This window comes from Sciurus carolinensis, chromosome 14 (assembly GCF_902686445.1).
Source record: "Sciurus carolinensis chromosome 14, mSciCar1.2, whole genome shotgun sequence".
Classification (NCBI taxonomy): Eukaryota; Metazoa; Chordata; class Mammalia; order Rodentia; family Sciuridae; genus Sciurus; species Sciurus carolinensis.
In genome coordinates, this window is record NC_062226.1 from 145565 (window position 1) to 172498 (window position 26934).

The following is a 26934-nucleotide window of genomic DNA, read 5'->3' on the forward strand; positions in this document are numbered from 1 at the left end:
AAGGAGGAAATACAGCCTTCTTAACACACAGAGCTGCAGCCACTGACACATGCCTAAACCTTGTACTCTGTACAAAATCCAACTCAAAATGGACCATAGATGTACATGTAAAATATAAAATAATGTAACTTTTAAGGGAAAAAAATGAAGAAAACATTACAGGATACAAAAGCTCAATCCACAAAAGGAAAAAGTGAGAAACTGAACTTGATCAAAAATAAAATGTCTGTTCTGTGAAACAGGATGAAAAGCAAGCTATTGATAAGGACAGAGTATCTGCAAACTCTGTATCCAAAAAGGCACCAGCACCCAGAATATATAAGGGACCCTAAAAACTCTAGTGAAAGAGTACTTCAAACAGCATATGAGCAAGACATGAAGAGTCATTTCACTAAAAAAAATGCAAGCGGCAGACAAGCAGGAAAAGATCTCAACATTAAGATCTGCAAGAAATGCAGATGAGAGCCATGATGACATATCACCAGATACCTGTCAGAACCATGAAGACAAAGCATGGGTGCCACACCAGCACTGGCAAGGACGCAGGAAGACTAGACTGTTTACACACTGTTGGAAGGGATGTGAAAGGCATAGTCCTCAGGGAAAGTTTTAGGTTCTTTTTGCTTTTTGCAGTGCTACGGCTCTTACACATCCTAGGCAGTCCACTCTCCTGCTGACCACAATCCTATCCCTGAAGGTTTAGTTTCTTATCTAAACATGCAACTACTGTGCAACACAGAAAGTTCTTGTGCATTTGTCCCAAAGAAATGAACATCTGTTGGCATAAAAACCTGTATGCAATATATAGCAATGGTGTCCATAATAACCCTAGACTGGAAACCACCCATTGTCCTTCAACAGGGGAAGAGTTAAGCAGACTAGTACATCTGTACCAAACAGTTCTGGAAGAGCTGACACGATAACTTGGGGTAACCTCCAGAGAATCTGCTTGAATAAAAATAACCAATTCCAAGAAAGTAATATGGTGTGGTTTTAGCTATGTAATGTTCTTGAAATGGCAAAACTTCAGACAGGGCAAACAGGCTAGAGGTTGTCAGAGCCGAGCAGGAGGGAGGGCAGGAGCAGGTGTGGCCATCCCGGGGTGGCAGCAGCACCTGGGCCATGGGACGCTGTTTAGACTGCTGGTCGTGATGCTGATTATCATTCTACAGGTCGTCACCACTGAGAGGAAGCAGGGAGAAGGCACCTGGGGTCCATCTGAGAGGAAGCAGGGAGAAGGCACCTGGGGTCCATCTGTGATGTCTTATAACTCACATGAATCTACAATTGTCTCAAAATTTAAAAATTGATTTTAAAAATCCCGTTCCCAGATAGACATAGTGGAGGATGCTGGTAAGCCCAGTTCCTTGGGGGCTGAGGTAGGAGGCCAGCCTGGCTGGTCAACTTAGTGAGGCCTTGTCTTAAATAAAAACAAGGACTGGGACTACAACTCAGTGGTGGAGTAGCCCTGGGTTCAATCCCCAGTACCACAAATGGGAAAAGTGGATATCCACATGCAAAAGAGTGAAGAAAGTCCACCCCGTATCTCTCCACCTGATACCTCCCTACAGTTGCCTCTGTTGCTCTGCCCCCTTGAAAGGGGGGTCTACACTGCATCCTCACTTCTTACCTCCCCCTCACTTTATCCCAGTGTCACCAAGACTGCTCTTGTCAAGTCTACCAATGACCTCATTGTGCCAGGTGCAAAGGTCAGCATTCCTCTCCTGTCTTCCTTGACCTTCAGGCAACATCTGACCCAGCGGTCACTTCTCAGAGCTCTCTCCACTCTCCAAGACACAGTGCTCTCCCACGTTGCACCTGCCCTAGGAGAAACACCAGACTCCTTTGCTGTTTCCCTCTTTCCGCTGGCCCTGAATTCAGGAATTCCCCCAGGGTTCAGTGCTCTGGCTTCTCTTCTGGTCCACCTGTACTCACTGCCCAGGTGACTTTAAACACCATCCATGTGACTGACTTTACATGTACACCCGCAGCCCTCTGTCCCTCTCACATGCCCCTCATCTTCAAATAGATGAAGCAGCTACTGGAAACTTTACACAGTAGAATGCTCCGGTTCCCCACCACCCTCTAATGAAACAAAAGTGGAGAACACCTTTTCCCTGCTTCCTCTCAGATGGACCCCAGGTGCCTTCTCCCTGCTTCCTCTCAGTGGTGACAACCTGTAGAATGATAATCAGCATCACGACCAGCAGTCTAAACAGTATCCCATGGCCCAGGTGCTCCCAATTCTCCCCTTCTGAGTGAAGGGACCTCTCTCCCCAGGAGCTCAAGCTACGTCAGCAGGGACCCTTCTCTTCCTCTCACATAGTGCACCTGATGCATGAGAAGCAGCGTCTGGTTTAACATGGATAACGTCTTCACAGTCAAGTATCTGAACACTTCTTCCCTCAGATCTGCATATTACTAGTACAATGAACACACTAAACCATAGACACAGAATCATTAGCCAACACTACCTCTTGTCATGCCTTTGAACACAGGTAATCTTTCCCATGCCACTGTTTGAAAAGTTAGATAAGTTCATGACTTTTCTAATTCCTGGGTGATAGAAAGTTCTACAATCACTTCAAGCTGAAAACAGTTTTGATTCAGTAATCAAAAATGTCCTGCCCCAGCTGGTAATCAAACTGTCTGACACACTACAGGCTGACAGCTGCTCTCCTAAGCTGGCCCGCCACACTTGGCCCCTCTCCACAGAATTGAAGGCATGGCTGCCACGTTCCCCATGCCCGGCATTGTTCCTCCTTCCTCTGCTAGCTTGCGGGTGCTGACCCTGTGCTGCCACAGCAGGGGTGGGAGAGCAGTGAGGGGCAAGCTCTTCCTGGTGTGGAACTGTCCCGAGATGACCTCATCTCTCTGGCCATCATGAGCAAGCTGCAACTCCCCCACAAAGCACTTCTGCAAGTTCTTCTGAGGCCCTGTTTGACTCCACAGGCAAACTGTCTCTCCTAGTAGACACCCCTACCCTCTGCCACCAGTTCCTCAGCAGCTCACTCTGAGCAGATTCTTTGAGACCCCATCCCTCTGTCCTGGCTGCCCACTGTCCCCTGACTACAGTCAGTGTGAGAGATACCCATCCTTACCAGTTCCATCTCCCCCAACCCCTGCCATGGCCATGCCAGAGTGTAAGTCTCAAGGGACCACAAAGCCCCTCTCACTGGTTTGGGGTGAATGGTAAGCTTTCTCTCTCTAAAGAATTCGCTCCAAAATCCTGTCCAATCTGCAAGAACTGACCTGAACACTGTTAGTGTGGAGGAGAGGGCCCAGCCAGCCCCTGCCACCTCTTCTGGTCCTGCACAATACCAGCCTCGCCGCTCACTGCCACCACTGCACTCTGGTGCCTCCGCCAAACATGCAAAGCACACCCCGCGGCACCAGCATCTGGCTTCTAGCCCTCACCAGGCCTGCTTTCCCAGGCCCTCGACCCGTCACTCTCCACGGCTCACCCCGCTTTGTTCCCACAAAGCACTGCCGTTATCTGGACCCTTACACGTCCAGCACCTCCTGCTTGCCAAGGTACACACAGTACCAGTGCCCATGGGCCCGATGGAAATATGGACTGGATGAAACCTCTGTGGCCTTCATGGCCAGCGCCTTCTGCCCAGGTCTGGTTCCCCAGTGGACACTGAGGGCTTTGAAGACCACCTTCCATTTGGTTGAGTCTGGCAAGAACATGGACAGCTTAGAGCTATAGTTAGCGTCTGCCTTGTGGAAAATGCCCCTCAACTGGTAAAAGGAAGATAAGAGCCATGCTTCTCACTAGTGCCTTTGTCCCTGTTGCTCACTCCCTTGGCCAAACAGAGCCTGTCGCCAGATAGGACCCTTGCTCAATAATGAATCTGGTTCAGCAGAACCTGGGCCAGCTCTCCCTTAATTCACCTGCCATCTGTCTCTTTCAAGCCCAACAAGCACTCACCAAGAACCTGCCCAACACCCAGCCCAAGGTCAGCCTGGGTCACCCACAGAACAGAGGAAGGTTCCACTATCTCCCTTCCCTCCTGCCCACAAGCAATCATGGACACAACTGTGAGAAGCTGTGGAGGGAGTCACAGGGTCCCAGGCACATGTGGTTGAGGCCCACCCTCAAAATGCACAGGTGACAGACTCTAGTGACACCGTCTTATGCATCAGCACCCCACCCCTACTCCCAAAAGCACCCGAGCAGAACACAACCTCTGCCATCCAAAACTAAGACTCTACCAGTCATACCCGCCCAGATTCCTGGGTAACAGGCGACTTCCTTCTCTACCTCCCAAAGCCCCAACATGCTGGTTTAATTGTTCTCATGCCCTAGCAGCCCACAGGACTTCAACAGGAGGAATGTAAGGTCGCAGGGGGATCTTCATATAAAAGAGATTTGCTCAGGAGTCAGTTGCAGAGTCCACCAAGAATCACAAGTAGAGGGAGGTGGAAATGAGATGCATCTCCAGTTAAACCCAAGGGCCTCAACCTGGACTTCCATCGTGGTCACTAAACCTAGATTTCCCTGAACCGCTGAGACCGGCTGGCTTCATGAGAGTGAGGAAACAAGAGGAAGCAGCACCAGAAGAGGTAGCAGTGAAGGGAATGAACGTGCAAGACCCTAGCCTCAACCCCAGGACCTCCAGTATGACCAAGGAGGTCTCTCTGGGCCTTAGCTCAGCGCCACCTCAAACCCTCCCATGCTCCCACCATCTTCACCAGTCTGGACCCAATAAGAGCCCCAGAGCTCACTGACCCTTGACTCCACCCAGAAGACCCCACAGGTGTGGTATGGCCAGCGGGTGCCCGTCAGCTGCCTGCAGGCCTGACTTGGGCAAGTTAGGCCATGACCCCGTCTATCACCTGTACAAGGAGTCAGTAGGCATGCGGTACCTCCCAGGCTCAATGTGGTGCAGGCCTGCAGTGAGCACTGACTGCTGTGCTGCTCATCCTTACCATCAGTGGCAGCAGCATTTTTCCTGCAACAGTCTCTTTTGACCTCCACCACCCAGCCCACAGTCTCACCTCACAGAGGGACTTGAGGACGATCTAGGTCAAGAGCTTGAGTTGAGACTGACTGCGGAACCCTTTGATGCACCATGTGGACAAAGGGCTCTGTGTCTTATTCCAGGGTTGGGGAAGGGCCAAAGGTAGTACAGAGGTTCTTAGTTGGAAGTGGAACCCCCAGAGGAACCAACCCAGAAGCCCTGGAGCCCACCCCAGGCATAGGGCCAAGACACAACTCACGTTGTAGAGGATGTCGGTCCAGCCCTCCATGGTGATACACTGGAACACTGTCAAGATGGCAAACAGGATGTTATCAAAGTTGGTGATACCAAAGTTGGGTCCTGGCCAATACTCCCGGCACTCAGTGTCACCCTCACACAGCCGGGCAGGGGCCTCCTTGCCACAGGGAAAGTCACCCACAGGATCTGCATCTGTGAGGGGGAGAATGAAGCAGACCCTAAGCTCAGAAACACAAAGCTCTCCAACCCCCTCTGGGATTCTTGGGCTCAGGAGAACTCACTGCAGGCAGCAGGAACTTGGTACCTCCAGATACTCTTCATTGACTGCCCACCAGTCCTTGCACCTACACCAGGTCTCTCCTCCCACTTTCCATGTGAATCCTCCTGAGTTCAGGACCCACCCTCTTAAGACCTCTGGTCAGCTTCTCCCTCTCTCTAGGAACCTGCCCATTATCATTTAAACATGTTCAGAATCCTATTCATCTTAACATCAAAACCAACAAACTCCTACCTCCCAGTTCCTCCTACCACTACCACCCTGATTTCTCCTCTCCCTCACAGTCAAACCACAGAAGTCTTCTAACATGCAGATTCGACAGTCACTCTGCAGCCAGCAAGGCCATGGGTTAGTACGAAGCTGGACTCAGTCACCCTGCAGTCCTAGACCTGCATACAGGATACCTGAGAGTCAACTCAACATAGGCCCAGAGGGAAACTGGAGGCAGTGCATCTATGCACTGGCCCCTAGAGTGAGGAGTGGGCAGCAAAAGACCACTAGAGAGATGTTAAAGAAAACATCACAGCTGGGATGTAGTTCAGTAGTAGAATGCTTACCTAGCATGCATGAAACCCTGGGTTCAATTCCCAGTACCAAAAAACTCCCAAGACAGGAAAAACAACAATAAAAAAATTACTAACCTCTGGGATAAGATGGTAAGCAGAATATGGTATGGGGTGTTTACCCCTTTTCTCCCAAAATTCCAGTGACAAGATAGAAGAAAATTTTATAAAAATGTGTAACGACATATGAAAATCCCTCCTATCTACATAGGAGAAAATTTGAGGCACTGCTGGAATGGAAAGCGAGTCCTCCCAGGGTCAGACTGCAAAGCTGACCACGCAGATATCTAGATGGATTTCATAAAGACAGTATCACCTGTCTTTGCACACAACTGCACTGTGTGTGAATTATGACTGCTTCTTCCTGTCCCACTTGACAGTCTCTCTCCCTTGTCTCCTACCCTGGTCACACCTGCCAATGCCATGCAGACCAGCTGTGCCCTTGTTTTGATCCTGACCTTAAAGGAAAAGCTCTCACAATGAAATTCAATGTTTGCAGGGAAGTTAAGAAAAGAATCTTTCATTTCCAGTTTTGAAAAGTTACTTTTGTTTTGTTTTTTCTTTTTTCTTTTTTTAGTCATGAATAATTTGGGGGTTGGAGATGTGGCTCAGCAGTAGAGTGTATGACTAGCATGTACGAGGCCCTAGATTTGATACCTATACCAGAAAAAATCATGAATAAATTAAATTAAGATCTAAGAAATGATCATATAGGTTTTCTCCTTTAATGTGTTCAGAGCTCTAAACTCAAATTTACTGTCTTCCTTAATTCTTTCTCTTACACTCGAGAAGAAAATCTTGTAGCTTTACCTACAAGTACTCAGAATGTGGCCCATTCCAACTACCTCTACCAAACACCTGGCCCTGGCCACTGCCGTCTCCTCCAGGATTGAGATCTTCTCCCACTGGATCCTGTTTCAGCCTTGGTCCCCCACTCCAGCAGTCACAAGAACAGAAGATACTACACCTTTCCCAAGCCTTCCACTGTTTCCCCACAGCTCTCAAGACAAAACTCAAGTCCCAGCCATGGCTGAAACCACATGATTCCTCACTGTCCTCACTGTTCCTCACTTGGGGCTTTTACATTTGCTACTTCTTGTAACTGAAGATCCTTGGCCAAGTAGTTGCCATACATCTCTGCCTCTCACATATTCAGAGCTCTGTTCAACTGTCACCTTAGCAAGAGGCCTGCCCTGGCTACCTTCTATAGAGTTGACACTATATTATTCTATTTCAAATATATTTTTTTGTTTCCTTCTAGAATTTGTTACAATCTGTATTATTTTGTTTTTGTTTACCAGGTTGTTGTCTTCTCTCTCACTAATCTGGCATCTTATCAGTTCTCTCTAGCACCCACAGTGGTGCCTGTTTCCTGGAGGGATGAATCTGTGGTCCTCAACTGAGCCAAGGATGATGCAAGACCTCACCTGTGATGTTGGGGAAACAGGCTTTGTGGAATTTTCCCATGTAGAACTCGAGGCCAATGATGGCAAACATGAGGATGGCAAAGAAGAGCAGCAGCCCAATCTGTAGCAGTGGAACCATGGCCTTCATGATGGACTTGAGCACCACCTGCAAACCTGGGACCAGAGCAGGGCAGATCAGAGAGCAAAGCAGGCAGAGCAGGGCAGGGACCAGGGTGGGGGCAGAACAGCAAAACTCCAGGGAGGGCACGACTGAGAGGCCTGGGGTGAAAGGTTGAGCATTAACTGTTGATGGGGCCAAAGAAGATAGCCATGGCCTCAAAATAGGGGACAGAGCAGGGAAGGCTGGAGGAAGAGGACTTTAGAGTGAGGAGGAGGATATTAGTGCTCATATGGGGCAGAGTGAAAGTTCATAGGGAGAGGTAGACTAAGGAGTGTCTCAAAGGGGGAGGAACAGAATGAAGGGGTGTCAGAGTATGAACTCCAAGGATCCAGAAAAAACAAGAATCCTAGAAAGAAAGAGCAAAGAATTCTGGGAGCTAAGAGCAGGCAATCCTTGGAGAGAAGAGCAGGGGGTCCTGACAGGAAGGAGCAGGAATCCTCAGAAGGAAGAGCAAATAATGATGGGAGGCAAGAGAAGAGAATCCTGGGGCAGGAAGCAGAGGGTCCTGACAGGAAGGAGCAGGAATCCTCAGAAGAGCAAAGACTGATGGGAGGTAAGAACAGAAGATCCTGGGAGGGAGGAGCAGGGGGTCCTGACAAGAAGGAGAAGGAATCCTCAGAAGGAAAAGCGAAAACTGATGGGAGGTAAGAGCAGAGGATCCTGGGAGGAAAGAGCAGGGGGTCCTGACAGGAAGGAGCAGGAATCCTCAGAAGGAAAAGCAAAGACTGATGGGAGGTAAGAGCAGATGATCCTGGTGGAAGGAAGAGCTGGGGGTCTTGACAAGAAGGAGAAGGAATCCTCAGAAGGAAAAGCGAAAACTGATGGGAGGTAAGAGCAGAGGATCCTGGGAGGAAAGAGCAGGGGGTCCTGACAGGAAGGAGCAGGAATCCTCAGAAGGAAAAGCAAAGACTGATGGGAGGTAAGAGCAGATGATCCTGGTGGAGGGAAGAGCTGGGAGTCCTGACAGGAAGGGGCAGGAATCCTCAGAAGGAAAAGCAAAGACTGATGGGAGGTAAGAGCAGAGGATCCTGGTGAAGGGAAGAGCTGGGGGTCTTGACAAGAAGGAGAAGGAATCCTCAGAAGGAAGAGCGAAGACTGATGGGAGGTAAGAGCAGAGGATCCTGGGAGGAAAGAGCAGGGGGTCCTGACAGGAAGGAGCAGGAATCCTCAGAAGGAAGAGCAAAGAATGATGGGAGGTAAGAGCAGGGGGTCCTGACAGGAAGGAGCAGGAATCCTCAGAAGGAAAAGCAAAGACTGATGGGAGGTAAGAACAGAAGATCCTGGGAGGAAAGAGCTGGGGGTCTTGACAAGAAGGAGCAGGAATCCTCAGAAGGAAAAGCAAAGACTGATGGGAGGTAAGAGCAGATGATCCTGGTGGAGGGAAGAGCTGGGGGTCCTGACAGGAAGGGGCAGGAATCCTCAGAAGGAAAAGCAAAGACTGATGGGAGGTAAGAGCAGAGGATCCTGGTGAAGGGAAGAGCTGGGGGTCTTGACAAGAAGGAGAAGGAATCCTCAGAAGGAAGAGCAAAGACTGATGGGAGGTAAGAGCAGAGGATCCTGGGAGGAAAGAGCAGGGGGTCCTGACAGGAAGGAGAAGGAATCCTCAGAAGGAAGAGCAAAGAATGATGGGAGGTAAGAGCAGGGGGTCCTGACAGGAAGGAGCAGGAATCCTCAGAAGGAAAAGCGAAAACTGATGGGAGGTAAGAGCAGAGGATCCTGGTGAAGGGAAGAGCTGGGGGTCTTGACAAGAAGGAGAAGGAATCCTCAGAAGGAAGAGCGAAGACTGATGGGAGGTAAGAGCAGAGGATCCTGGGAGGAAAGAGCAGGGGGTCCTGACAGGAAGGAGAAGGAATCCTCAGAAGGAAGAGCAAAGAATGATGGGAGGTAAGAGCAGGGGGTCCTGACAGGAAGGAGCAGGAATCCTCAGAAGGAAAAGCAAAGACTGATGGGAGGTAAGAGCAGAGGATCCTGGTGAAGGGAAGAGCTGGGGGTCTTGACAAGAAGGAGAAGGAATCCTCAGAAGGAAGAGCAAAGACTGATGGGAGGTAAGAGCAGAGGATCCTGGGAGGAAAGAGCAGGGGGTCCTGACAGGAAGGAGAAGGAATCCTCAGAAGGAAGAGCAAAGAATGATGGGAGGTAAGAGCAGGGGGTCCTGACAGGAAGGAGCAGGAATCCTCAGAAGGAAGAACAAAGAATGATGGGAGGTAAGAGCAGGGGGTCCTGACAGGAAGGAGCAGGAATCCTCAGAAGGAAGAGCAAAGAATGATGGCAGTAAGAGCAGAGGATCCTGGAAAGAGCAGGGGGTCCAGACAGGAAAGAACCTGAATCCTTGGAAGAGCAAAGACTGATGGGAGGTAAGAGAGGAGGACCTTGGGATAGAAGTGTAAGGGATCCTATGAATGAAGAGCAGAGAATCCTGGGAGGTAAGAGCATAGGATCCTGTGAGAGAAGGCAGGGGATCCTGGAAGGAAAAAGCAGGGGATATTTAGAGGAAGAACAGGAACCCTAAGGAGGAAGAATGAAGAATATTGAGAGCTAAGAGTAGGGGATTCTGGGAGGGAAGAGCAGTGGCTTCCTAGAAGGCACAGCAGGGATTCCTAGAGGAATATATAGGAAATCATGGGAAAGAATCACGGGGCATCCTACAAAGGCAGTAAGGAAGTTCTTAATTGTCCAAACTCTTTATGGAAAGGGGGGAAGGTCCACTCTCCTCCAAAAATGGAAGTGTGTTTCCACTGGCGATAGAGTATGAGTGAATTCAGGCCAGAAAAAGTAAGCAGAGGAGGCTGTAACCCCATGACTTCTCACCTTTCCAGCATGGCCCCAGCTCTTGAGTATAGGCCAGAGCCTGTGCCTATTTTATACAGAACAGGGAGCTATCCAATGACCTTCCTGCAACGGTCTCAGGAATACAGAACTAGGTCCCTGCCCAACCAGGCTCTTAGGTAAACCTAAAGGCAAGCTTCCACTAGACTGGGGAACAGAGGCCAGGGTAGTCACTGGCTCACCAGATCCCCTGGTCACCCTCCTGCCCAAGCATGTCTCATGTCCAGTCTCAGTCCCCCAAGGCCTAGTCAAGCTTATCTAACTTAGGTCGCGCTTTGCAGCCTTTGGGTATTTTCCCACGCATCCTGCCCCACACCATTGGTCAATCTTTCATCTGTTCTTCAACCCCAGAGAATGAAGCAGGGCTTGAAATAGCTCCATTTGTGAGTAGGAACCAAGCTTCCATCTCGGGCAGCCAAGTCAGAGCACAGTAACAGGGTCACTCTCTTGGATTTTGTAGAGAATAGCCTGGAAAAGGCCTGTTTCTCCATTCCTCCTGCCTGGTTCCCTGGGGTCAAAAATGGCAAGTTTATGGGCTGGGGGTTTAGCTAAGTGGCAGAACGTGTACTTAGCATGTTCATGGCTCTGGGTTCAATCCCCAGCTCCAAAAAATATGGTGGGGGTACAGGGCAAGTTCAGAGTCACCAAGGTCCAATAACCACAGTCAGGGGCTTAATTGTGACCATGACTATGGTGAAAAGGAGGGGAGAGGTTGGCATTGCAGAGAGGCTTGGGCCTGACAGTCTTAGCTGGACTCACTTGGAATCCCAGACACCAGCTTCAGAGGCCTCAGCACACGCACAGCCCTCAGTGTTCGCAGGTCGAAGTCAGTTCCAGCTGTGGCAAGGATCCTGGCAGGAAAAAGGAGAAGGGAAGGGGTTCCACATTGAGTCTGGGAGGAAGCATACTCCTGTGTCCTTTCTCCCAAGGGCAGTCATAGATTTTGCCTGTGTTCACCACTGTCCAACCACAGGCCAGTATGGGGCCAGGGGCTCACCTGGAATCCCAAAGCCCTCACTTGATATGCTGGCAATGACTTCCACCTGCATCACCATCCCTCTGGTTCACAGGCACTTTGAATGGATACTTGGTCACTGGCCTGGCAGTGAACCTGTCCTCCAGTTGAGTCTGAGCCTGCACAATAACCAAAATCCAACCCCAACTGCACTTCAGACTGCTTCGCAAAAGGTGGCGGTGAGTGTAACTGGAACAGAGTGGAGCCTGAAGGACTCCTGCACCAGCACACACATGCCACCTTCCTTCACCTCATCTCAGAAGAGCAGGGAAAGGGGAAGTGGAGTAGAGGGTTCAGAGAACTCAGAAAAACCCTTGTGGAAAGAAACATGTCTGTTTTAAAAATAAGTCAGTAGCAGAACATGGGGGCTACATTCAAAGCATGAAGTGAACCACTGTTACACTCACACCAGAGGAGACAGCATCTAACAGAAATATTTCCAGGCTCAAAGGGAAGCCTTAGCTCTCCCTGAAGGATGAATAAATAGGTAGCTTTACTGACAACCTGTCCAAAGTCACGCTGAAGTGAAAAGGAGACAGGCTCCTGCTCGGTTGTCGTACTTAGAAGATCCAGTCCTAGCAACATAGAGAGGATAATTCTGTCTGACAGTCATCTTTCTGGGGACAGGGGCCCATAAATCAAGCGCCCAAGGTTCAAGATCACTGCCTCAGGATTAGAATGCATCACCTTACAGACACTGTTGACCAGCTGAAAAGTTATATGAATGACATGGACCCTCAACTTCTACCAGCTCCACAAGATGTAAGGGACACTGTGAGCAATCGACTTTTTCATGTTTTCAGAAAGCCCAACTCAAGTCAGCAAACACAGGAGACAACAGAAAGAGAATCTATGTATTCATTAAAAAGCTGAAGAGGAAACTGCCTTCTACAAATACAAGAAGAGAACAGGAACACACTACAACATACACTTCTTGTGATTCTTCTGAAGAATCACAAGAATTTCTAGAAAGACTGAAATCACTTCTCCAAAAGGTGATTCATCAGCACCTTTCCTAGACACACAGAAGATGAAGATTCCTAAAGATCTGACTTGAAGTTAAACAATATGAAAATAGTCAAACTCACTTCTTGGTATTCCAAGTACAGAAGAATAATCTACTAGGAATGGAGAAAAGATCTCAGATAAGTATTCAAAGTTCAGATTATTTCCCAAAAATTATTATGCAATACCTTAGTTCAATCCACATGCTGTTTGGTGAATTTGGAAACTTTTTACTCAACTGGAGTCTGATGTCCTAGGTCATGGGTTTCTATGGTTTCTGCAATTTTTACTTTATCCTACTGCCCAACTATGATATTCCTGGATTGATGGAGAAGGCTAAAAGTGCTAACCAAAAAATCCTGTTTGGGAATTTATTGATCTTATAGCATTGATCAATGTCAATTACCACAAGAATGAGATCTATTATGATCATAACTTAAGAGGTACATAACTTCATTCAAGCTGAAAATAGAGAAGCATAGGATCAAAATGAAAAGTTGAAATCTTTATTCTTTGAAGGAAATGAAATTGAGTATTTTTTAAAAGAAAAAATAAAAACCATTGTGAAGCAATGTCAGCAAGATGGCCAGAGTTTCCTGTACCCCACACAAAAAGGGACCACAAATATAAACTACTTCTGACTGGAGTGAGTGAAGAAGGATGCTGGAGAACAGCAGGAAGTGGCGTATCCGAAGGAGCACAAAAACCAAGCACCCTCAGGAAGACAGTGACTGAATCTCCCACACTGTCTCCCCACTCGCCCTGTCTGCAGCCTAGATGAACTTCTCCTCACAGAGAAAAGGGAAGCCAGGGGCCCTAGGGGTCCCCACTACTGCTTCAGACTACAAGGGTCCCCATTGCCACAGGCCCCAGAGGTCCCCACACTACTGTAGACACCAGTGGTCCCCACGTCTGGAAACCCTAACAGTTCCCACACTGCTTCAGACCTCGAGAATGCCAACTACTTGAGACCCTAATGGCCCCACGCTGCTGCAGACCCCAGAGGTCCCCATCTCACAGTTCCATGCTGATGCAGGTGACTATGGAGGAGACCCCCACAGCTCTCACGGGCCTTTCACAGTGTGAGCACCCCCAGGTGAGAAGTCCACATTGTCTACCCTCCCCCCTCCTCATTATAAAGGTAGCAACAGCTCGACACCACCTGGAAACCAGACTCACTGTTAGAAGGTCTGAGGCCTAGCTGTCACGACGTGCCTTCACTCCTGGAGTTCCACTTTTATTCCATCATGCTTACACAACTGGCTGCAGCACCTCCAAATTGCTTATGGCCTTGGCCTAGTAGAAAGGCTGAGAACTGGCTTCCAAATCCATGCAGAACCTACCTGCTAGGGACCAGGGAGACTTGCACAGAAAGGAAACCAATGCACAGTGGCCCAGCATTCCTGCAGGTACCTACGCATGACCTAACAGACAGTGACCTCATGCCAGCAGAGAGCCCACCACACAGCCATCCAGAGTACACTTGAGGCTAGTCCAATAGCCAGCCAGGCAGCAACCCTACCCTCCCAATGAACCTACTTCATAACTAGCCATCCCATAACACCCACACGTGCCTGAAACTACACTGACAGCCAAGCAGGCCCGCCAATGTATCTGCTGCTGCATAGCCGGCTAGCCTGCAGCAATCTCACATATCCAAGCCAGCCCTACAATAAGCCAGATGGCAGCCCTCCCTCCTGGAGAGACCAACACATAGTCACTGACCTACAGTATCTTCAGGTACCCATGCCCAGCCCAAAAATGAGCCAGGAAGCACCCTTTTGTCCAGGAAAACCTAAGCAAACCTTCACAGTCACAAACACCTGAGCCTAGGCCACAATACAACTACAGACATTACTGGTTAAGACTTAACCATTAAGGCTTAGAGCTTAAGAAAATATAGACACACCACACAACTGTGTCTACCCAGAATCAAGGCTACCATACCATACCCAGCTGACACCCTCATACCCTCCCACAGGAAAAAGAGTCTCCATACATAAAACTCCATAAAATCAGAAAAGGCAACTATTAACTAGATATGCAGATATCAGCACAGGCACACAGGAAACATGAACAAGCAAGAAAACATGACGCCACTGGGGAACAACGATTCTCCAAGAACAGACTCCAAAGAAAAGGAAATCTATGAAGTGTCTTCAGAGGAATCCAGAAAATGATCTTCAGGAAGATCAACAACAGACAACAGAACACAGCCACACATTCAATCAAATCAGGAAAAAGGAGAAAAGGGCAGTATATGCCTCTGATCTCAGCGACCTGGGAGACTGAGGCAGCAGACTGCAAGTTCAAAGTCAGCCTGGACAACTTATCAAGACTCTGACTCAAAAATAAAAAAGGCTGGGGATATCACTCAGTGTGCCCTGGTTTCAATCCCCAGTATCACTAAATAAATAAATAAACTCAGAAAAATATTCATGATCTCTGAGAAATCTGACAAAGAGACATCATAAAAAAGAACCAAACAAATCTCACAGCTGAAGAATTCTATGAATGAAATAAAAAATATAATTGATAGCTACGACAACAGACTAGATCAAGAAGAAGGAATATCTGAACTGTAAGATAGGTATCTTGAATTAATCCAGTCAAAAGAAAAGGAAAAAAAGAATGAAAAAGGGCAAAGAAAGCCTATGGGATGTCATTAAGCAAATTAACATTTGCATATGGGAGTGACACAGGGTGAGGATTGTTAAAGGCACAGAAAGCATATTTAACAACAACCAAAAAAAAAAGCTGAAATCTTACCAAATCTTGGGAAAGATATGGACATCAGGTCCATGAAGTTCAAAGAATCGTAATTAGACTCAACCCAAAGAGGTCCTCTCCAAGTCACATTAATATTAAACTGTCAAAAGTCAAAGACAGGGCTGAGGTTGTGGCTCAGTGGTGGAGCACTTGTCTGGCATGTGTGAGACACTGGGTTCGGTTCTCAACACCACATATAAATAAATGAATAAAATAAAGGTCTACCAACATTTTTAAAAATTCTTAAGTCAAAGACAGAATTCTAAAATAACAAGAGGAATAAAAAGGATCAAATCACATTTGATCATCTCAACAGATGCAGAAAAAACGTCTGACAAATTCAACACCTCTTCCCAATTAGACTAACAGATTTCTCAGCCGAAACTCTACAGGCAGGAGAAAATGGGATGATGGATTCAGAGTTCTAAAAGGAAAAAGGTTTGAGCCAACAATAGTATACCTAGCAAAGCTATTCTTCAGAAATGAAGGAGAAATAAAGTTTCTCGGATAAACAAAAACAGGGAATTCATCACCAGCAGACTAACCTGACAAGAAATGCTTAAAGGAGTCCTACATTTAGAAGCAGAAGAATGATAACTACCACCATGAAAACACATGAAGGTATAAAACTTACTGGTAGAGTTGAAACAAAAGATAAAGAGAAGAGAAGCAAACTTTATCACTAAAAAAACCACCAAACACAAAGATTAACAATAAGAGGAAAAAACAAAGAATATATGAAACAACAAGAATTGGACAATGAACATAATGTCAGTAGTTGAATGTTACCTATCAATAATAACCACAAACTTAAAAGGATTAAGTTCCCTAATTAATGAATGAATGGATTAAAAAAGAGCCAACTATATGTTGCCTGCAAGGAACTCATTTCATGAGTAGACACGGATGGACCAAAAATGAAGAGATGAAAGAAGCTATTACATGCAAACAAATCAAAAGGGAACAGGAGTAGCTCCATCTGAATTAGAAAAAACAAACTTTTTGTCACAGACTGTATAAAAAAATAGAAGGCCATTGTATAATGATAAAAAGATCAATTCAGCAAGAAGATATAACAATCGTAAATATATGAACACCAACACTGGACAAACTTAAATATACAAAGTGAATATTAGATCTAAAGGAGAGATAGACTCCAATACAGTAATAGTTGGGGACCTCAACACCCCACTTTCATCAATGGACAGATCATCCAGGCAGAAAACCAACAAAGAAATGTTGAGTTAATCTACAATACAGGCAAAATGGGCCTTAACTGATGGATCTAGAAAATTTCATTCAACAGCTGCAAAAATGCACATTCTCATCAAAAAATGGAATATTCTCCAGGACAGACAATGTGTTAGGTCATCAAAATCATATCCTGTATCTTCTCTGACCATAATGGAATAAAATATAATCAACACTAGAGAAACTGTGGTAATTATACAAATATACAGAAAATGAACAAGATGCTCCTGAATGACCAATGAATCATTAAGAAGTTAAAGGGGAAATTTTAAAATTTCTTAAAACAAATGAAAATGGAAACATGTCAAAACCCCTGGTATATAGCAAAAGCAGTACTGAAAGGAAAATTAATAGCCATAAATACATACAACAAACAGTAGAAAGATACCAAATAAACAACATAGCAATGTGACAAAAGAACTTAAAAGCAAGAAAGAATTAAACCTAAAATGAGTAGAAGGAAAGAAATAATAAAGATCAGAGCAGAAATAAATTGAGACTAAAAAATAACCTAAAGTATCAATGAAATAGAAGGTTATGAGTTAAAAAAAAAGCAACAAATCCTTACATAGACTAAGAAAAAAGGAAAGAAGACTCATTCAGAAAAAAATCAGAGATAAGAAAGGAGACATTAGAACTGATACCAGAGAAATACAAAAGATCATTAGAGACTATTATGAACAACCATACACCAAAAAAATGGAAAACCTAGAAGTAGATAAACTACTGAACACATATAACTGACCAAGACAGAATCATGAAGAACATCTAGAAGATCAATAATGAATAATCAATAATAAAAACCTCCAACAGTGAAAAGCCCACATCTGGATGGATGCATTGCTGAACACTACCAAACTTTAAAGAACTAGCACCAATTCTTCTCATGCTATTTCCAAGAAATGAAAGGGAGGGGGAAATTCCTCCAACACATTCTGTGAGACCAGCATTACCCTGATAGAAAAATCAGACAAGGCTGGGATTTGGGGCACACACCTGTAATCCCAGTAGCTTGGGAGGTTAAGACAAGAAGGTTACAAGTTAAAGGCAGCCTCAACTTAGAAAGGCCCTAAGCAACTTAGTGAAACTTGGTTTCAAAAATAAAATAAATAAAAATGGCTGGGGACATAGTCCTATCTGTTGTAAAGTGTCCCTGGGAAGGAAGGGAAGGGAGAGGATGGGAGGAGAGGGAGAGAGAAAGAGAGACAAAGGAAGGCCAAAACCAGACAAGGACACAACGAAAAATGAAAATTATAGACCAAAATCCATGAAGAACAGAAATGCAAAAATTCTCAGCAAAATACTAGCAAATCAAATCCAACAACATATGAAAAATATTACACATCATGATCAAGCAGGATTTAGCTCAGGGATGCAAGGACGGTTCCCATATATGAATCAATAACAATGATATAACACACAAACCTAATAAAAGATAAAAACCAGATGCAGAAAAAGCATCTGATAAATTCAACATCCCTTCCTGATAAAAATTCTTCAACACATTAGGGATGGAGGGAACATACCTCAACACAAGGTCACATACAACAAACCCACAGCTAACATCACACTGAAGAGGGTAAAGTTGAAAGCGTTTCCTCTAAGATCTGGAACAAGACAATGATGCCCCTTCCATTACTCACATTCAACATGATCCTGGAAGTCTTATTCAGAGCAATCAGGCAAAAGAAAGAAATAAAGGGCATCCAAGTTAGAAAGGAGAGGGGAAACTATCCTTGTCTGCAGATAGTCTTATACATAGAAGAAACTAAATACTACACCAAAAACAATAATCGTTAGAACTGAGACGCACTCAGTGGTGGAGTGTTTACCTAGAATACATGTGGCTCTCATTTCAATCCCCAGCACCATAAAAAAATATATTTTTTGTTAGGACTGATAAACAAATTTAATAGTTGCAGGATATAAGATCAAAATACCAAACTCAGTAGCATTTCTATATAATAAATAATGAACTAGATGAAAAAGTAACCAAGAATAATCGCATTTATAATGGCAGCAAAAAATAAAATACCTAGGAATACATTTATTATTTTCTTGTAGTTATAAGTGGACTGAATGCCTTTTATTTTATTTGTTTATTTTTATGTGGTGCCAAGGACTGAACCCAGCGCCTCACACATGCTAGGCAAGCACTCTGCCACTAAGCCACAGCCCCAGCCCAGGAATAAATTTATTGTGGTAAAAGAACTGTACAGCGAAAACTATAAAACAGTGATGCAAGAAATTGAAAAGGACACTAGAAAACGGAAAGACATCCAGGTTCACGTATTGGAATAATTAATATTTTTATTTTTTTTTCTTTTTATTGTAAACAAATGGGATACATGCTGTTTCTCTGTCTGTACATGGCGTAAAGGCATACCATTTGTGTAATCATAAATTTACATAGAGTAATGTTGTTTGATTCATTCTGCCATTTTTTCCCTTCCCCCCCTCCCCTCCCACCCTTCCCCTCCATCTATACAGTCCTTCCTTCCTCCATTCCTGCCCCCCTCCCTAAACCCAACTCCAACCCCAACACTAACCCTTCCCACCCCCCATTATGTGTCATCATCCACTTATTAGCGATATCATTCTTCCTTTGGTTTTTTGAGATTGGCTTATCTCACTTAGCATGATATTCTCCAGTTTCCTCCATTTGCCTGCAAATGCCATAATTTTATCGTTCTCTATGGCTGAGTAATATGGAATAATTAATATTTTTAAATATCCATATTACTCAGTGATCTACAGGTTGAATGCAGTCTATCAAAATGCCAATGATATTCTTCACAGAAATAGAAAAATTAATTCTAAAATTCATGTGGGATCACAAAAGACCTAAAATAGCCAAAGCAATTCTGAGCAAACTGAATGAAAACTGGAGGCATCATAAAAGCAGTCAACTTTCCATTGTTGTGACCACAAAGCCTGACAGAAACAAATTAGGGCTGGGGATATAGCTCAGTGGGTAGAGTGCCTGTCAAGCACAAGGTCCTGGGTTCAATCCCCAGCACCGCAAAAAACAAAAAACAAAAAAACAAATTAGAGGTTCAATCCCCAGCACAAGGTCCTGGGTTCAATCCCCAGCACCGCAAAAAACAAAAAACAAAAAAACAAATTAGAGGAGGAAAAGTCTGTTTGAAGCTCATGATTTAGAGATTCTGTCAGCCAACTCCATGGCTCTGGTCCTGAGGTGCGGCAACATCTTCGTTGGGGGGCAGGAAAAGCTGACACTCACAGCAGCCAGGAAGCAGGGAGTAAGACCAGAGCTGGGGGCAAGACACCATCAAGGGCACATCCTTACAACCCGCTTCCTCGTCCCCTCCCCACCTGCCACAGTCCCTATCCAGGAGTCCGTGCAAATCATGACTCCATCAAATGGATCAATCTACTGATGAGGCTCCAGATTAGGTTCCAGCCCAATGAGCTACTCATTCCATAAAAGCCCCACCTCTGAACCCTGCTGTACTGGGGGTCATGGTTTGGATGTGAGGTGTCCTCCAAAAGCTTACATGTGAGACGATGCAGGAGGAAGGTTCAGAGGAGAAATGACTGGGTGGTAAGAGTCTTAACCCAATCAGTGAACTGATCCCTGATGGGATTAATGGAAGTGGTGGGGTCTGAGACTGGAGGAGGTGGGAACTGGGGTGTAGTTCGGGGGTATATACTTTGTATTTGGGGAGTGGAATCTCTCTGCTTCCTGATGATGTGAGCTGCCTCCCTCTCCCACACTCTTGGGCCATACTGTTCAGCCTCACCTCGAGCCCTGAAGAATGGAGCCAGTCCTCTATAGATTGAGACCTCTGAAACCATGAACCCCCAAATAAACCTTTTCTACTCCGTCATTGTGCTAGTTGGGTATTTTAGTTGCAGCAGCAAAAAAGCTGACTAAAACAGGGGACCATACTTTTGAAAAATGAGCTTTTCAGGGGACATGAGAGGTCCAAACCATTACAATCATAATACCTGATTCCAAAACATACTACAAAATATAGCAACCAAAACAGCATGGTACTGGCATAAACCAGACACACACAGACCTGTGGAACAGCATGAAGAGCTGAGGATTCAATAAATCTATGGCCAGTTGATTTTTTTAATAAAGGCACCAAGAACATAAACTGAACATAGGACAGTCTCTTCAGTAAGTGGGTGCTGGGAAAACTGGATATGAGAATGCAGAAGAAGGGAAATAGACTCAGCTCTCTCCATATACAAAAACCAACCCAAAATGGATCCAAAACTTAAAAGTAAGACCTAAAACTATGAAATGACCAGAAGAAAACAAGGAAAATGCTCCAGTATGTTGGTCTGGACAAAACACCAGCAACAAATGGGAAAACTGACAAATGGGATTGCATCAAACCAAAAAGCATCTACACACCAAGGAAAGAATCAGCAGAGTTGAGAGTAACCCACAGATGAAAGAAAACACCTGCAAACTGTTCATCCAACAGGGATTAATTTCTAATATGTGAAAGGAACTCAAGGATAGAAAAAAATCTAATTTTAAAATGGACAAATTATCTGAATTCTCAAAAGACATTTCTCAAAGGAAGATATGCAAACAGCCAACAAGCATATGAAAAAAATCTTCAGTGTTAGTAATCATCAAGGAAATGGAAATCAAATCCACAGTGAGATATGCCATTTTCAGTAGAAAGGCTATTTTCAAAATGACAGAGGTAACAAGCGTTAGTGAGAATGCGGACAGGGGACTCTATACACTGCTGGTGGGGATTTAAACGATCTCAGTCACTAGGGAAGTATGGAGCGTCTCAAAAAACTCAGAAATAGAACCATCGTCTTGATTCAGCACCCACTCCTGAGACATATGCAAAGGAAAGGAAATCGGTAAGTCGAAGAGAAATCTGCTCTCGCGTGCTGACTGCAGCAAGGTTCACAAGTGCCAAGACATGTTGTCGACCAAGGTGTTCTTCCACAGATGAAAGGATAAAGGAAATGTGCGGTGAACACAATGGAATATTATTCGGCCATAAAGAACGAAGTCCTGCCATTTGTGGCAACATGGATAACATGAAGGACATCATGTGAGGCACAAGTCAGATGCAGAAGGACCAATTCTGCATGTTCTCATTTAAATGTGGAAGCAAAGAACAGAAGAACAGAAGAGTGGTTCCCAGAGGCTGGGAAGGGTGGAAAGGGGGCAGTGGGGGTGGGGCTGGAGAGGATGGCCAATGGGCACAGGGAGCAGCTGGCAGGAGGGATGACCAACGCCCTTCAGCACTGGGAAGTAATCACGGTTGACATTAATTTCGTATTTCTAGATGCTTAGAATTCTGAATGTTCCATGCAAAGAAAACATAGATGTCCGTGGTGACAGTTAGCACAGTTACATGGAGCTGATCATCACATACTGAATATTTGTACGGAAACGTCACCATGCACCCCACAAACGTGCAGTTAATATGTCTCCATCAAAATCAGGTTTTTAAAGGACAAGCACTGTGGCAGTCCATCAGCATAAAGCCACACTGCCTTGGTCTTGACCAGGAAGCAGAGGACCCGCAGCTCCTCCTGCTGGCAAGTGCAGCCATGCTAGAGCGCCAGTCCTTGGCCCTTCCTCCTCACCAGGCTCCCTCGCTTTCTCCAGCTGGGCACTGTGTGCCCCCGACTGTCAGGGACCAAGAAGTTCTCGTTCTGAGAACATTCTGACCTTTACAATAAGCAGCAGCGCCCCTCCCCACTCCTGGCTGATAATTCTGACAGTATGGCGCCTATGGTGCCGTCCCTGCTTCTCTTCCGGGACTTCACCTTCCCGCCATTGCGAACCTCACCTTCCCGCCGGCGCGAACTTGCAGCCTATCAGGAGCCCAATAGAAGAACACAGCCAACCAGGCTGCACCTCGTCATACCCCTCATTCCCTGAGCATATAAATACCCCTGTGTGAACAATAAAAATTTGCAGCTTGATCAGAATTCCTGTCTTGCTGCCTCTCCCTGCGTCTCTTGTCCCTTCATTCCTTCTCTCTTAGGTTTGCCGTTCCGCGTTGATGTCCCGCAGGTCGGGACAGTTGGCGCCCAACGTGGTTGGCTCGAGCCTTTGTTTGAGAAGCGAACGCTGCCCTCTGGGGAAGACTTGGCCAAGCGGGATTCGGGATCGCCTCGGTGGACGCGACCGGGAGTCAGATCCAGGAGGAGAGTGAGGCCAGCGCAAGGTGAGTGACGCACCATGGGACAAGCAGTTTCGTCACATGATTTGTTTCTGACGGGTCTCGAGGAGGCCCTCAAGACTTGGGGAGCACGTGTTAAGAAAAAGGATTTAAGATCATTCTTTTCATACATAGAGGATTTGTGTCCTTGGTTTCCCCTCGAGGGGTCGATTGATGGTAAAAGGTGGCTCAGAGTAGGAGACTGCCTCAAAGATTATTATGAGACTTGGTCCTCAAAAGGTGCCTGTCACTGCCTTTTCTTATTGGAATTTAATTAATGAGATTCTTAAAAGCTCACCCTTTGACAGTGGTACTTTAAAACTTGTAAAGATTGGGGAGCAGGCAATGCAATCCACCTCTCGCCCCCCATCGGCATGCCCTTTGGTTAGTATTCAAATGCCCCCTACTCAGCCTTCTCAGGACCCTGGGACCCTCCCAGACCCCGGGAACCTCCCAGACCCCACCTTACCAAAAAAGTCCCCTAAAAGTCCCCCTAAGATTTATCCGGTTTTAAATCCCTATGATGAGTTGACCCCAGAGGAGGAGGCTACCCTGGAGGAGGCAGTGGCTCAATACCATTCTCCAGACCCGCCACCTCTTAAAAATCCACTTCCCACTTATACACCCCCTGCCTTTCGTGCTCCGGCCCCTCAGGGACCTACTGCCCCCCCAGACATTTTTTCCCCGCTTCCCTTGCCTAATCTAACCCCTTTACGCGAGTCTCTCCAACATAGGCGGGAACAAATCCAACTTTTAAAAGAACTAAAAGCCCTTGATGCCGAGCTTCGCTCACTGGCCTTGGGCACGGAATTAACACAAACTGGCCCAAGACCCCTCAATACTCGTAAGGTGAAGCCACGTGGTCAGCCTGTTCTTGCCTTTCCAGTCACTCGCAGTCAAGCAGATCAGCCCGCACAAACTGAAGCAGAGAATTTAAAAGGAAGTCAGGAAGAGGAATCAGGGGAGGAACAAGAGGTAGAACCAGAGAGGGAACAAGAGGAGGACCAGGAATCAGGGGATGAGGAGGAGCCCACCTCTGGACAGAGTGGAGCCCTTGGTTCTTATAAAAGGCTGAGCCTCCACTTTCTTGAAAGACTTAAAAAGGCTTGTACACAGTATGGCCCCACTGCACCTTATACACTGGCCTTGCTAGAGAACCATAGTACACAGTGGCTCACCCCTAATGATTGGAAATTTTTGGTCCGAGCCACCCTCAGTGCGGGTGACTTCCTGTTGTGGAACGCAGACTTTAGGGAATACTGTCAGGAAACTGCCCAAAAAAATTCAACCAAGGCTTCCTCTAAATCCTGGACCTATGTTAAACTAGTGGGTAATGCGCCATTTGATACTAACCCTAAACAGGCGCACTTTCCTACTGGGCTCCTAGCTCAGGTTCAAACTGCTGGTTTGCATGCTTGGAGACGACTCCCTCAAAAGGGCTCGGCCACCACCTCCCTAGCAAAAATTCGTCAGGGTCCTGACGAGCCTTACAGTGACTTTGTTGCCCAGCTTAATCTAACTGCGGAGCGCTTACTTGGACCAAGTGAAAACGAGAGCTTCTTTGTAAAATATCTTGCCTTTGAAAATGCCAACCCAATATGTCAAGATGTTCTTCAGCCCCACAAAGATAAAGGGGACCTTTCTGACTTCATTAGGCTGTGTGCCGGGGTAGGAACAGCCCATGCCATGGGTCTCGCCATTGGTGCCGCCTTCACCAAGGCCCTTCACCACCCTGGCCCACGTACTTGCTTTACTTGCAAACAACCTGGCCATTTTGCGCGAGACTGCCCAACAGGGAAACTGGGTCAAGGACCCATATCTCCTCAAACAAGGACTAAACCACCTCCGCTCACCCTTTGCCCTAAATGTGGTAAAGGTCGCCACTGGGCCAAGGAGTGTAGATCCAAGACCAATGCCCTTGGACAGCCTATTCCCTCTAACTTCTCGGGAAACTCCTCTCGGGGCCAGCCCCTGGCCCCGACCACCCCCAGAGCAAACCCAGGGGCAATAAGGTTTGTTCCCTCTCGGACTCCCAACCCAATCCAGGCTCCCTGTCCTTCTCCACAATCACCTCCCTCCAACGTGCTACCCCAGGCAGCGCAGGATTGGACCTCTGTGCCTCCACCAATACCATATTAGACTCTATGCAAGGACCTCAAATAATACCCACTGGGGTTGTAGGCCCCCCTCCACCTCATATGTGTGCTCTTATTCTTGGGAGAGCGTCTACCACCTTACAAGGTGTTCAGGTCTTCCCTGGCATCATTGATGATGATTACACTGGAGAAATTAAAATACTGGCCACAGCTGTTAACGGAGTAGCGGCCATCCCTGCAGGAACAAAAATTGCACAATTAATACTCCTTCCCCTCAATTCAGGAAATTCACCAGGAAACACAGCCTCTTTAGGTTCCTCTGATGTATATTGGGTCCAACCTATCTCCCACAAAAGACCCACTCTTACCTTATTTATTGAAGGAAAGAAATTCCAAGGGATCCTAGATACTGGTGCGGACGCCACAGTTATTTCTCAAAAATATTGGCCATCAGAATGTCCCCTCACCTCATCACTAACTGACCTTAAAGGAATAGGGCAGTCAAGAAACCCCTTAGTTAGCTCCAGGATGCTTAATTGGACTGACACAAAAGATAACACAGGAAATAAAGGAACTGTTACCCACTTCGTTGTTCCTGATCTCCCTGTCAACCTTTGGGGATGAGACACTCTAAGCCAAATGAAAGTTATTCTTGCTAGTCCCGACTCTTTAGTCACTCATCAAATGCTTCGTATGGGCTTTATCCCTGGTACAGGCCTTGGAAGGCTAGGACAAGGACAGGTTGAGCCTGTACAGCCCATACAAAAAACAGACAAATTTGGACTTGGGTATGTGGATTTTTAGTGTCGGTCCCTGACCCTCCTGTACCCCATGCAGACAAAATTATTTGGGAAACTCAAACTCCTGTGTGGGTGGATCAGTGGCCCCTTACCCAAGAAAAATTAGAGGCTGCCTCCATGTTAGTACAGGAACAGTTGACAGCCGGCCATGTGGAACCCTCAACCTCACCCTGGAATACTCCTATTTTTGTTATTAAGAAGAAATCAGGCAAATGGCGCCTTTTACAGGATTTGCGCGCTATCAATAAGGTTATGCGCCCGATGGGGGCATTACAGTCAGGCATCCCTACACCGGTAGCTATTCCTAGGGACTATTATAAAATGGTCATCGACTTAAAAGATTGCTTTTTTACTATTCCGTTACATCCTGATGACAGACCCTGTGACTGCACACCATTGCTTCTCTGAATAATGGCTGCCTGTTCACTGCTCTCCCACAGCCATGCAGGACTTGAGGACCCTGCTAAGGTCCCCTCCTTTGCTTGCTGCTTATTGTATCTATAGGTCCTTTGATTTTCAACAAGATCATGGCTTTTCTTAAAGCTCAAATTGAGGCTATACAGGCGAAACCTATTCAGGTTCATTACCATCGACTGGAGATGATGGATCGTGATGGTGATCTTAAAAGACCATCACCCCTGTGAGCTGAACTGGACAGCCAATGACGGGTAAGATTCGTAAGAGCTCATACCAACCTAAGACAGGAAATGAGGGCTAGAGCCTCATTATCCAATGACGGGTAAGGATGTTGCTCTATCACGGACAACCTAAGACAGGCGCAGTTCCCGAGGGATTGTCACTCCAGCCCTATACCTGTTCAGGCAAGCTGTGCCCCCGTCTCGCCACATAACCTCTATCACCCCCTTAAAATATGGCTATCGAAAATTGGTCAATAATTTTATATAAGAAAGGGGGAAATGTCAGGGACCAAGAAGTTCTCATTCTGAGAACATTCTGACCTTTACAATAAGCAGCAGCGCCCCTCCCCACTCCTGGCTGATAATTCTGACAGTATGGCGCCTATGGTGCCGTCCCTGCTTCTCTTCCGGGACTTCACCTTCCCGCCCTTGCGAACCTCACCTTCCCGCCGGCGCGAACTTGCAGCCTATCAAGAGCCCAATAGAAGAACACAGCCAACCAGGCTGCACCTCGTCATACCCCTCATTCCCTGAGCATATAAATACCCCTGTGTGAACAATAAAAATTTGCAGCTTGATCAGAATTCCTGTCTTGCTGCCTCTCCCTGCGTCTCTTGTCCCTTCATTCCTTCTCTCTTAGGTTTGCCGTTCCGCGTTGATGTCCCGCGGGTCGGGACACCCGACTCTCCCCGAATGCCTGTGA

General features: G+C 46.3%; 1 protein-coding gene and 1 pseudogene across 1 annotated transcript in view; one reads left to right on the top strand and one right to left on the bottom strand.

Moving 5' to 3' along the window:
• Positions 1–26934, bottom strand: part of Cacna1b (calcium voltage-gated channel subunit alpha1 B) — a gene marked incomplete at its 3' end in the record, with an annotated part of 192520 nt that overhangs the window by 140041 nt on the left and 25545 nt on the right. Inside the window, exons 4-6 of the mRNA XM_047525413.1 lie at positions 11238–11329; positions 7493–7645; positions 5227–5417 (exon numbers count right to left, since the gene is read on the bottom strand). Of these exons, the coding sequence (XP_047381369.1) occupies positions 5227–5417; positions 7493–7645; positions 11238–11329 (436 nt within the window). The remainder of the gene's footprint in view (positions 1–5226; positions 5418–7492; positions 7646–11237; positions 11330–26934) is intronic.
• On the top strand, positions 11511–12512 carry LOC124964739 (interleukin-21-like; annotated as a pseudogene).